At 24.8% G+C, this 14,155-nt stretch overlaps 1 protein-coding gene across 1 annotated transcript in view; it reads right to left on the reverse strand.

Moving 5' to 3' along the window:
- Positions 1–2,478: 2,478 nt before the first annotated feature.
- Positions 2,479–14,155, reverse strand: part of LOC127280998 (calsyntenin-1) — a 28,274-nt gene continuing 16,597 nt past the window's right edge. The window contains exon 4 of the mRNA XM_051304470.1: positions 2,479–9,874. Within this exon, the coding sequence (XP_051160427.1) occupies positions 8,211–9,874 (1,664 nt within the window). The 3' untranslated portion in view covers positions 2,479–8,210. The remainder of the gene's footprint in view (positions 9,875–14,155) is intronic.

Genomic DNA, 14,155 nt, shown 5'->3' on the forward strand with positions numbered 1-14,155 from the left:
ATAAAAAAAAAACTGTTTCCTATCTGCGAAGTTGTATATATATATAAAAAAAAAAAAATCGGAAAAAAATCTTATTGTAAGCTGAAGCAGGACTGTTCAATAAGTTTAATTTTTATGAAAAAAAAGAAATGAAACATAATCATTATTTGTACATAAATTAATCTTCAACACGTATGTATATGAAATAAGTCAATTTGCTCTGCAAATATACAATTCTAATATTTATAACAAATATAGAACGGAAATTTCAATTTATTTCCCTAATATTAATCACATCATTGTCCAACATAACCCACTTTTTTTTGGTATGAAAAAGAAAAATTTATTTTTAACAATATTTTTGTTATTTTAAAACGGTGCCACAGACGTAATCACAAATTAAAAATTGTTTTCCTCAAAAAAATTGAAACTTTTAATTAAAACAATGCTGAAATTAACAATGCATTTATGATCAACGACTTTAAAGAAATATATATATATTTTCTTTTAAATGAAAATTTTTATGAATTTTCGTCTCATATTTATTGTAATGTTTATTGATAAAAAAAAATTGGGGAAAACATTTTTTTAGCTAAAAATAAAATTTTTATATTTCATCTTGTCATGTAAAAAAAAAAAAAAAAATGGTATAATCATTCATTGAAATGTGTGAAAGTATATTAATTATTTTATCAAAAAATTTGTTTTTAAAAAATTGCATTTTTTTGGTGAAAATTCAATTAGTCGGCGAAATTAATAATTTCTTCAAATATACAATTTTTTAAGAATAAATTTTTTTTTGACAAAATATATATATTTATATAAAATATATTTAGGTATATATATTTTTAAGTTTTCCCATACAAAATATTAGCTCAATTTTTCAAGTATTTTGCGAAAAAATCTGTTGTTTTTGGCGCAACGATAGGAGCGTATCATTATTTCATAAAAATAAATTTTTCACGTAAATTTTTATTTTACAAAATAGCATTTAATACTGAATTTTTTTTAAACGCATGTTTATTCAACGGGATTTTTAAAGTACCGAATTTTTTATTTTATAAAATTTCTCTTTACCCAATTGTTCCTTGAAAATAATTCTAATTTAATCTATTTTTAATTTATTAGAATTCTCATTTAGTAGAATTTTAAGTAATTTGAATTTTTAAATCCTACAACTTGGAATCGGAAGCTTATATAAAATATTTAGTATTTTAAAATAACAATTTTAATTAAAAATTTATAAAAATTCAATTATTTTTAAAAATCTTAATCCAAAATTTAATTATTTTTAAAATTTGTATCTAAAATTCTTTGCTAAATTAATAATTTCAATTCAATTATTCAAAAATTCAATTAAATAAAACATTTTTTAAATTAAAAATTCTCTAAAATTCAATTACTGTTTAAAACTTTGTTAAAAATTTTCAGCAATTCTAATTTACAAAAATTTTAATTCAAAATCTCCTGAAATTCAATTATTATTAAAACTTTTGATTCAAATTCTTTGTCGAAATAATTATTTTTAATAACTTTAATCAAGATCTTGGCATTTTAATTATTTAAAACACTTTTCAATTTAAAATACTCTAAAATTCAATTATTCTCTGAATTTTGGATAAATTAGAATTATTAAAAAAAAAAAAAAAACGGTTGAGTAAAGAGAAATTTTGTAAAATAAAAATTCTGACAAAAAAAAAATTTGACAAATTAAAAATTTTATTGAGTAAATGGTCGTTTAAAAAGAAATTGTGTTAAATGTTATTTTGAAAAAGGAAAATTTGTGTAAAAAATAATTATATAATAGTTCATAATAAATCATCAACTTTGCGAGCTTTTGGAAATCAAAAAATTCGCTAAAATTTAAAATTCTTGAATTCTGTCATATTTAAAAATATTTTTTTGAAAAAAGTTGCATTTAGTAGCTTTTGGCCAAAATTAGTAGTAAAAAATTAGCCGTGTCGAAAAAAAGTATCAAAAAAGTAAAAAAGTGTGTCACTTCGAAGCCCTGGGTGTCGATTATGTAATTTGATTTTATTCTGATGTCAAATTCAAATTTATTTTGACGTCAAAGTCAAATTTAATTCAAGAAATTCATTTTTTTTTAATTTGATTTTGACGACAAAATTCAAATTTAATTCGAGAAATTCATTTTTTGATTTGACGTAAAAATCAAATCAACAAAAATTAATTTCTCGAATTAAATTTGACTTTGACGTTAAAATCAAATCAAAAAATGAATTTCTTGAATTTTAAATTTGACTTTGCCGTCAAAATAAATTTGAAATTCACGTCAAAATAAATTTGACTTTGACATCAGAATCAAATCAAATTACATAATTGACAATTCTGCTATTAAACAATATTTACACTAAGGGGCTACAAATATTTTAAAATTAAAAATTTTACTCATTAAAAACTGTCAACTGACTTGTTATAGTCAGTGATGGTAAAAAAAGGAATTTTTTTTTTAACATTTTAAAATTGAAACTAAAACAATTTCGAATGTACACCTTTATTAAACAAATACACGACGCCTTAATAATATTTATAATATGTATGTGTCGTTCGGATAGTTATTTCATTTTTTTTTTTTCTAGCATGTGCAGTGTTATCCGCATATAATATGGTATGGTATTACTATTGCTAATACACTGTTGTCGAACCATCTTTTTTTTTTTTTTTTTTTATTGTTTTCTTTCATTTATTTGTGAATTAAAAAGATAATTTGACATTCATGTGCGCCATGGACAACGCCACTGAATAACTCAGGGTGTTTTTATTTATTATTTTTTTTTTTTTTAATGTAAATTATGTTTTACACTGCGTCTCTTTTTTGTTCGAAGAAAGATGTTGTAGCAATATAGCGGACATCTTTTTTTAATATCCATGATAATTAAATTCCTTATTACATTTTATTTTCTTTCTTTTCTGTTTTCTTTTCTTTTTTTTATATTTAAATCTTATTAGTTAACACACAATCCATTGGTATGTAATGGGAGGGAATTTAGTCAGCTCATAAGAATACTTCAGTACAGCCTAGCTAATTCATAATCGTTAATAGTGTTGATTAGTTTATATCGTAACATTAATATATATATACACACATTTCAATGCATATATATATATATTTATTTATATATATATATATTTTTTTTTTTTTTTTTTTTGCTTTCCTTCATAATATAATATGTATATTAGTAATCCTGCGTTTATCATCATACTTAAGTGTCACTTGCGGTGTGTTGCATACGCGCGTGGTTAGGTGTGTGTTTGTGTGTGTAATTTCCTTTCTTTTTTTCTTCAATTATTATTAAACATGTATTTTAACACCCTTTGCATTTTTTTTTAAACTAGCGTGCGACGAACTCAGTTTTTCTCCCCTCCCCCTGACAAAAAAAATTGTTTTTTTTTTGTTACATCAAAATCGATAAATTTTTCCAATTACATTATGTATAATATAATTTTTAAAGAAGAATTTATTTCTTAATTTACTAAACATCATTATTAATTTTTTTTTTATAAAGTGATTCACGTACACACATTTAATTATTCTCAGTGAATAGATCTCTCTCCTTCGAGATGGTAGACGACAGTAATTTCTAGAATTTTTCTTTTTATAGTCGAATTTGATATGATTTTTTTTTTGTTCACGAGCACACAAATAAATAAAAAAAAAAGATTTGATGTCATATATTGTAAAAATTTACATTCGAATTTTTTTTTTCTGTCAAGAGCCTCTCAAAAAGTAAAAATAGAAGAAAAATTAACTTCATAAAAAATTCAAATCAACAATTTTAAAAACGTTGCTTTGAAAATACTTGTTTTGAATACTTTTGCAAATACTTTGTTTTTTAATACTTAATTATCAAAATTGATAATTAATTTAATTAAATGATAATTATTTAATTATATTTATAATTTTAATTACTATTATTAAATTAAATTGTGTTTCTTATAAATAATTTTTTTTTTTTTGAGAAACTCTTGTATTAATTTGATTTTTTTTTTTACCCCCTATTTTTGTCCGCACAGCTTAATTAAGTACATATACATTGATGACTGTACAACACTCGTGTTATAGATTATTCATAAATCCGAACCATGAATTAAAAGCCAGTCTAGTCTGCAACACTTCTTTTTTTTGTTATAAAGTTCAGCCGATCGATTGATTATTATCTTTAATAGATTCTTTCTTTAGATTTATCTAGTACAATTTTACGTAGTCGAGAATTTTTTTTACGTAGTTATTTATCTATTACGTCATTCGAGTAGTTTTTTTTTTCTTTTTTTTTGTGGAACATCCTTTTAAGAAAACAATTTCTTTTTTTTATTAACTAGGATCTGAAAATTACAGACACCATCGCAAACACCTAAAATGCCTGATAATTTTCACACAAATACCAATATGAATTTTTTTTTTTTTATTTCTTGTCTCTCAAGTATTAGTAGAGATTTTTTTTTTTTTTTTTCAATAGAAATTGTAAATCAAAAAATAAAGCGACGACCACTAAGAAAAAGTAGAAAATTTAGGCATTGCTACGTGAATATACACACGTATTTGGACTGAATTTTTTTTTCACACGATTGTACTATTTCTATTTATAAACTTAGCCCTTACATCTAATCGACGCAGCACATTATGGAGCTTTCCTTTTTTTTTTCTTTTTGCAAATTAATAAAATTCATTTTTCACAAAATAGCTAAAATTCTTCTTTTTTTTTTTATTCCTTTTCCTCTGTTCTCTTGTTCTAGCCGGTAAGAGGGTTAGAAAAAAATAATAATAATTACAAGAGAAATCCTTAAATAATTAAGACGAGAACACAATGAAGAAACTAGTTAAAAAGCATATTATATATAATAATATAATTACAATAATTTAAAATATTAATATTATATAAATGGCGAATAATCTCCACGCTATTAAACTGCTATTTCGAGTTATGGTGTAAAGCCTTCAGATCTGACAAACTTCTTATAAAAATGATATGATATGCACATTGGAAAAATAAATTATCATATACTTTTTATGAATATAGATTATTCATACATAAATTTTAGTTCTACACATTTGATCGATACGATTCTAAATACGCATTACATTCGACCTTTCAAAAAAAAAAAAAACAAAAAAAAAACAAAGACTACGGGCAGTATTGACATAAAAATGAGGTCTGCGAGGTTTTTGGTCCATCACGATACAAGATTTGGTTTTCTCAATAATTTTTCTTTTCTTTCTTTTTGCATAATCTTGTGATAAACTTTTTTTTCAACTCTAGGCCATTGCAATTTTTTTTTTTTTTTACTACCTAAAATTTAATATATTCATTTAAAATTAATTTTTTTTTTTTTTTGGAAAATTATTCCATAATTCATTTAGGATAAAATTTTTTTACAAAAATTATCAAATTCATTTTTGTACTTATAAAAAGAAACTATAAATTTATTTTCTACTTATAAAAAACTAAAATAAAATTACAGTATGTAAATAATTAAAATAGTAGAAAAATTATTTTAAAATATGATCTACTTTTTGAGTGTATGAAAATTTTTCTCTCCATTTTCAAGTGGACACTGGGATTGCGAAAAAAAAAAAAAAAAAAAAATTACACAGAAAACCAATCTTCTATCTTAACAGACACTTGGCCTTATTTTCGCAGGCCAATAATAATGATGATTTTTGCGGAGAAATTTCAAGTGCTGAATTTACTAAAATCCAATAAGATTTTTTTTTTTTTTTTTTTTTTTCTTGTTGAGATTAAACATATTGTAATTTTTACAACTTTTCTTGTTTTCTATTTATATTGTCAAATACTGCCTGATGTCCTATATCGCTAGGAGTACAATCCATATTTTGTTTTGTGATTAAAAAAAAGATGAATTTATAAAAATCCCTTTTTTTTCCCCTTCTCATTTTCATTTATTTTCAATTGTTTAAAATTTTTTTTTTATTTCACTTTAAAATGAAATATTTATTTTTAATTTTATATAATAAAAAATACTATAAATTATTTTTTCAAAAAAAAAAAAAAAATGTAAATTTACATTTTTATTTATAAATATTTCAATATTTTATTATTATTATTATTATTTTTAAGACAATATTATTGATGGTTTTTTAAATATTTTTAGCTATTATTTAAAAAAAAGGATTTTTACAAAGTCAACTTTTATGATTAAACGTCAGTGACTTTCAACAAAGTCAGTGGAGTTTATCTAAAGCGAGAGTTATGTATACATATATAACTATTTGTATAATATATATATATATATTTATATAAAACTAAAACCTTTCAAACACAGCTTCGCAAATAAAGTGCGATTGCTTTTTTTTCATGTTTAAGCGCGCAGCTTTAGTAGTTCGGATTAACGAAACAATTGCACACTTCCAATAAAGAAACATTCAGGAAAAATATATATATATATTGTAAAACGGGGACAGCGTATTATGTCAGCAATGGAAGACGATTTTTATAATTTTTTTGTTCTTTTTAATCCAATAATTATTATTCATTAATAATAATATATAAATTATTATATCATATTGATTTTTTCTAAAAGTATTGCATTTTTTTTTTTTTTTTGATCAGTCTCTTTTGGAAAAAAAAATCCTTCACTGAATATAATACGCATTGCCCGATTTATTTTTGTTTCATAAACCTAAATATTTTTTTTTTTTTTTTTAAATTGCGCCCCGAAAATATTTGTGTTCACACAAATAGAGTTCATCTCTTGCAAAAAAAAAGAAAATAAATAAAAAACAATAAATCCGTGAGATCAAATATTGGTACAGGTCTCTCGATAATTAAAATAGTGCGGCTGCTCGTTTAATGCTTTTTTGCCTTTGCATTATTACTACCGAGGCTGACTTTCTATTTTTTTGTTTTTATCGACAATAACAGTAAATTCTAACAGCAGTTGACGTTACAACTAGCTTCAGTAGCAATAGTTATAATCTTTTTTTTTTTTTTTTCCTTTTTTTAATATTATATAGGAGCGACAATATTTAGGAGTGTAAAAAAGTTCCCTTCCCAGCTACTACTGTAATTGTAATAATAATTATATAATAACGTAATAATTATAATATAGTCGATAGGATTCAAGAATATAAATTAGGTAATTGTAAACATATAATGACGTCTCGTAAAACGTCGTTTTTTTTTTCACGCCACTATCGCTGGAGCAATAGATACTGCAGGTAGAAAGAGTTAACTATTTAGATAAAGCGTCCTGCACTCTTAAATTTTTTTTTTTTTTTTTTTTTTTTCCCATCGGTTCTTTAAGTAGAGTACTAACGGTTTATCTTTCTACAAATGCAAATCTACGGGGACGGATACAATATGACACTTTCACCTACCGCTAAAGAACACAATTTGTCTAGGTCTCTATTTATAAGATCAATCATCTCTGATATCGAAAAATTAATTCGAAAATACTCTCTTTCACTCTCTCTCTTTCTTTCTTTCTTTCTTTCTTTCTTTTGTCTTTCTCTCGATTTATATTGAAAAAAACTGACTTGTGCTCAAATTATACGTGCTTCGTTTTTGTGCAATTTTTTTTTTCTTTTGTGCCCAGGGACTTTTATTTGGGGAAAAAAAAGAAAAAATTTTTTTCGGACTCATATCGAAAACCTAACTCTGGAGTTTTTAATGCAGTAAAAAAAAAAAAAGTTATCTTCAAGAATGCATTAAAGAAAGTTGGATCAAGAAGCTTTTTAAAAGTCGTGAATAAATGCATATCCATTATATAAATGTAATTCAGTCGACTCTCTTCAATAAGTTTTTAAACTTTTTCTTGCATCTCAGTTTTGTTTGTTTAGTCAAGTTTACTTAGCGCATCGTACATGCAGAGCGCATTTTTTTTTTCATCTATTTAAAATTTGTTTCTTTAAAAAGTTTTCCTGATCACAAATAATATTGAGTTTCGAAAAATAAATGCACGAAAAAAAAATCTACATTAAATTATTTTTTCTTTCTGAATTTAGAATTATCTTGAGGCACTCAACTATTTTTTCCAAATAATGAAAAAAAAAAAAAACGGTGAATTTAGTGTAGACTTTTTTTTTTTAAATAAAAAAATTAGGGACCAAGAAGAAGAAAGAGAGTGTTCAACGGTTTGATGAGATCATGAAACTAAAAAAAAAAAAAAATAAAATAAAAATTAAATTGCGCTGAGTGTCAGTACTCTCCTTAAAACCGTACTGATAAATGATGATTTTTAATTGCGCATCATTAGACGACACGATGATCCCATTCAAGATCGTGAGGTGCATTATGACCTCGATGATGTCGTCCTGCATTTAATTCACAATCATTCTCACAATCCGATGTATCAAGATCGTCATCGCGAAATGAGCCCTCATCTGAATCGGAACTACCCGAATCATCAATATCATCCTCGCGATGATCCTGCTGGCCATTATTGCCATCATTCAATCGATCCATTGGATTGACAGTGATTGCAAGTCCCGAATCGTCCCAAGCCATTTCCGTCTCGGCAGTGAGTTCATCGCCAGCTGTGCGTCTTCGTTTAGAAGCACCACGAACTCTTGCCGCTCCAACAACGCCCATTAATAATAAAAATCCAATGCAAGCCGCTGCAACAATTGTCACAGCATGACTACCACCCGAACCAACAATTGTCCTACCATTCTCATGTTGCAATGTTGACGTTGAATATTCATCGGAAATATCGGCGTGATGTCGTGACAATTGTGCATGTCCCGGTGCTGGTTCAACAATTTTTGCCATTGGCGGTTCATTTGACGTTGAATGCGGCACAAGAGTTGTCTTCTCCTTTGGATGAATTACAGCCAATGTTTGTATATATTCATTACTCGCAAAACGATCACTCAATTCAGAGCACGTTAATTTAAATACTCTATCCAAATAATAAGCCGGCTTACGATTTGTATAGACAATCAAACGTATCAATTGTTGATAATTTCTTGGCGAATCAGCGCCCGAGAGTACAACACCATCGCGATCAATTCGCGCTGCAATATTATGAAATCTTCTCAATGCATCGCCTGGTAAATCAAGTGTCTCATGATCTGGATTTAAACTTGGATAAACACTCACTGCACATGCATCAAGCCTTGCTGCTGAGCCGGCAGTTACTTTTGCATCGGGAAACACGCGAACACCCTGACGAAAATCAGTGTATTCACGTGCAACATAACCAGTACCATTGACACTGATACCGGGACGTGGCGGTGGTAAAACAGTCACATACGATTGAATCGATGGTATTACCAATGGTCTCGATGGTGCGCCCTCACATTTTATTATTGTATCGAGACGGAAATTGCGACGACCTGGCGTTGGAAAACGACGTGTATTCGAATAGCCAATACGACGAAGGAGAATTTCAACATTAGTACGATTATCGCCATTAATTCGTACCTCAGTCATATCGGAATTTGTCAATAGTTCAATGCCAGGTTGTAAAAGATCAACCGGTGGCACATGAATGCCCTCTTGACAATGACGCAAACAAGAAAGCACTTCGGCTTTTTCATTACGGCCAACCAACACTGAGAGACCGGCTAAATAACCACGGAAATGATGTTTTGTCTTGTTATCGGAGCCTTGCCAACAAGCGCCAACCACCAATGTTGTATTGATTCCCTTAGCTGGATGTAGTGGCCAATCGTCAATAATCTCGGGATTCTTTTCGTTTGTATGCCATTCTTCGCCGTCCACAAAGAGTGTTACTTTTGGAAAATCAACTTGAATTGCTAAATGATGCCATTTGTCATCACATACCTGTGCCAATTTCCAACGCCATTCAGCTGGACGAAATATATTTGGATCACCCTCCGAGAAGTCACGACGTAGCAGAAGAATTAATCGGCAATTTCGAATGAACAGCGCATAATGATGTCGATTCATTTCTAAATAAAAAAAAAGAAAACAAAATATATATATATATATTAATATCAAAAATAATAATTATAAATCAGATGCAAAATTGTCACAAAAAATAATCAATTTTCCAAACAAAATCTTTTTTTTTACAGAGTGTCTAGATCTTTTGCCAAATAAAATTCCAGGACTTTTCCATGTTAAAAAATTTTTTTTCCAGGTATGTAAGTATACTATTTTAATAAATTTAATGACAAAAATATATTAAATGTACAAGATTAAATTATTTTAAATATCTTTTTAAAGGCCTCGAATCGACTTTAAGGCACAAAAAAAGTCGATTTTTTCTTTTATTTTAACGAAATTTAATTGGTTAATAAATATTTTAATTTAAATAACTAATATTATTAGATATTACATTCATTTTATTAATTCTGTAATGATAATAATTCTATAATGAATATATATATATTATCAAGAAAATTTATTTCGAATATTTCAGAATCGAACTAATTGTAGAAAAAATTTCTAACAAAATTCTTAAAATTTCATTTTAATAAATTTTTGAAGTCTAATTTAATCAATTTATTTATTTATTTATTTATTTAGAAATTGTAAATAATTTTATAATAATAATTGTAATTGTTAATTCGAATTAAAAATTTTGTCATATAGTTTGTAGTTTTGTGGGTAAAAAAAATTTCAGACAATACTTAATCAAGTTTTACAGACAATAATTAAATTTTACAATCTAAAAATAATTTATCAAATAATTTTTAAATAATTTTAGATAACATTTTTTAAAAGTAATTGAATTTTAAAAAATTTTCTTACAATTTAGATTTTTGAAATTAATTGAACTTCAAGTGATTTTTAATTAAAATTTTTTGGTGATTTTTGTTACTAAAAAATTAATTAGAAATTGCAGACAAAAAATACAACAATTTGAAAACATTTTAAATGAAAAATGGTTTTCGATAATTGAATTTTCGAAGAATATTATTAAAAATTATTGAATTTCATAAGAGTTATAATTGAAATTATTAAATTTCAAAAAATTTAAGAAATAATTAAATCTTAGAAGCTTTTAAATTGAAATTTTTGAAAATAATTGAATTTCAAAAAATTGTGTTAAATTTCATACAATAATGATAATAAAAGAAATTTTAAAATTGTAGAAAAAAATATAAGGAGTGAAACATTTTCTTGTAATTAACGAAATGAGAAGTTTGTAAAAACCATGTATTGGTATACAAAGAAATAAATTATTAGTAATAAAAGAAATTTTTAGTGATTTCTATTAATTAAGAATTTATTAAGAAATCACATAATAAAATTGAATTCCAAAAGTTTTTAATTGAAAAATGCTTTCAGATAATTGAATTTTCGAAGAATATTATACAAATCATTAAAAATAATTGAAATTTTTGCAAATAATTAAATTTCAAGTAATTTTGAATTAAAATTTTTTGGTAATTTTATTTGCTAATTTTTTTTAAATTATAAACAATTAAATTAAATTATAAACAAGATAATTGAATTTGTGGACAATTTCATTAAAATTATTAAAAATTATTAATATAGAGAAAAATTTTAGTTAAAAATTTGTTAAAGAATATTTAAATAAAGAAGATCTGCATAGTATATTAAAAAAGGATTTTATGTAAAAAAAAATTTTTAAATGTAAAAAAAAAGTAGAAAAAGTCGAATTTTATTAAAATAAATCGAAAAAAGACGCAAAAAATCGTATAATCCTTTTATAATAAACTAGTAGTAAATAAATTTAATTTTTGGCATTTTCAAGCTTCGGATCGAATTTAGAGGAAGAAAAAAGTCGTTTTAGTCGATTTACATTATTACAAGAAAACTCAAAAAAAGTCGCTTCTTTTTTTAATTTTTAAATAAAATAAATAAATTAAAAAAAAGAAAATTTTTCAAGTTTTCGAATTTAGAATTTCGGAAAATGTTTTAAATAATTAAATTTTCGATTAATTTTATTAAAATATTATTGAAGAAAAAAATAATTTTAAATAAAAATTTGTGAAATAATTGAATTGCAGAAAAATTTTAATTCTAATTTTTTAAGTAATTGAATTTGGAAGAGTTTAATTCAAATTTTTTAGAAATAATTGACAAATTTTAAAAATAATTTTAAAAAAAATTTTAAAAAGTTGCAGTTAAAATTTATAGAAGTAAATGAATTTTTGGAGAGTTCAAATAAAAATTTTTAGAAAGAAAAAAATGTGATCTTTTTTGAGAAAAAAATTTTTTTTTCAAAAAATCGAATTATTGTTTATAAAATTTTTTTCACTTTTCATGATATTTTTTGAAAAAATATCAAAAAAAAATGAAAAAATAAGCCTAAGGACACCTAAACAGCTTGAAAATTGCTTCAAACAAAAAATTTTTCAATAAAATTTTCTTTTTTTTTTGTCAAAATCTTTTTAAAAATCTGTAAAAACTGCTGAGAAAAAATAAATTCAGTTTAGATATTTTAGACAACTTTTCTGGAGTAGCGGTTACAGCCGTTTACGAGTCTGAATTCTGTAAAATGTGGTGAATATTATATGAGTAAATTCTAGAAAAGTTTAGTGAAAATACAGAAAAGATTAGTAGAAATACTAAACATCTCTAGAGTTTATCCGTAATATTCACCACATTTTACGAAACTCAGTCTCGTAAACGGATGTATCCACTAGTTAAAAAAAAACTTACGTAAAATTCTCTACACCGAAAAAAAAAAGTTCTCAAATTTAGAGGATTCCTCTTCTTTTGCAGCAACTTTTCCTTTTATATATGGGCACTAAAGTTTTAATATCAAATTGAGAGGATTTTCCTCTCTTATATTTTGAGAGGAATAATTTCAAAATAAGATTTATTCATCTTGTTTCAATCTTACGTCAAATTCAGAAATGTCAACCTTCTTTACTTGGTTAAAAGCAATTTATGGGTTAATTTACCTGTTATTATTTGGATTATGTAATTTATAGTGAAAGGAACCATTTTTGAAAAAAAAATATTGACGGCGAAAACACGAGCTGAGTTTCTATACAATAAATTACCAAAAATTTTCAGTTTGTTAAAATGTTTTTAGTTTTTGTTAATTTTAAAATAAAGTACTCAGTATAAAAGTGAAAAAGGGCTTATGGATTATTTAATTTAAAGTGAATATATATTTAAAAAAATTTAAAGGTTAAATTGCTGAAATATTAAATTCTCATTGCAATATTATTAAATTCTAACCCTAGAAAAAATAGATGTTAAACACATAACATTGTTGATAAATTTATTACAGTACATTTATGACAGTTTTTAATTTAAACAGAAATAAGTTTTTATAAATTAAAACTTTAATTTGCAGTGAAGAATTTGTTAATTAAATAATTAATGTAAAAAAGTGGTTTTTTGAAACTGAATGAATTTTATGAATTTTATTTTATTTTTTTATGTATTTTTTAAGTATTAATTGCACACAATATTTTGTATTTTATTTTTACATTAATTTTTACTAAAAAATAAATTAGTATCTTTTTTCTTTTAAATTTAATTTTAATTGTAAATACTTTTTATAAATAAATAAATACATCAATATATTTTTAAACTTTTATTTTTTTTAAACTCTAAAAATGATAAAAAAATATACAACATGGATTACAAGTTATAAATTTATTTAAATAACCATGTACATAAATTTAAAATTTAAATTTAGGTGTTATCATTTTTGATCCACTTCGGGGCGCTATTATTATCTTATGTGGAAGATAATAAAAAAAATCTTTATATTGACAACACTTCCATTTTTTCGTATCTGTCAATTCGTATGAGTAAAAATGATTATTAAACCCTATTGTTTTGATCAACGACAAAATAAAATAGACAGTATTTTCTTGTAGTACAATAAATCTTACTAAACCAAATTGAGGGAGTTCGTTTTTGAAGCCCAATACAATTGCGACATTTGTTTCGTACTTTGTGCCTTTTATTAAAACCCAGTTTATTACTGTACTTTTTGATTGCGTTAATGTATTCGGCAAGATATTTCTAAACATAGAATATTCCTTAACAGAATGAAGTGTCTCATTATTACGCGAAATGGGTCCACAAACAAGATCAATGTATAAAGGTTCGTTTGCAAGAAATCTACTGCATTGTTTTAATTGAAATCGCGTAGCCAACGACAATGGCAAATTAGTTCTCGAATTAGAAACATGAGCAGCTTGTTTAAAAGGTCTGTGATTCGACTCCCAACGACGAGATTCAATAAAAATCAAAGGTCCAAGTATCGGTTGCAAGTCAGGAATATGCTCCAT

The sequence above is a fragment of the Leptopilina boulardi genome, unplaced genomic scaffold (assembly GCF_019393585.1).
Source record: "Leptopilina boulardi isolate dan_hultmark-lab unplaced genomic scaffold, ZJU_Lbou_2.1 LbouV2_259, whole genome shotgun sequence".
NCBI lineage: Eukaryota > Metazoa > Arthropoda > Insecta > Hymenoptera > Figitidae > Leptopilina > Leptopilina boulardi.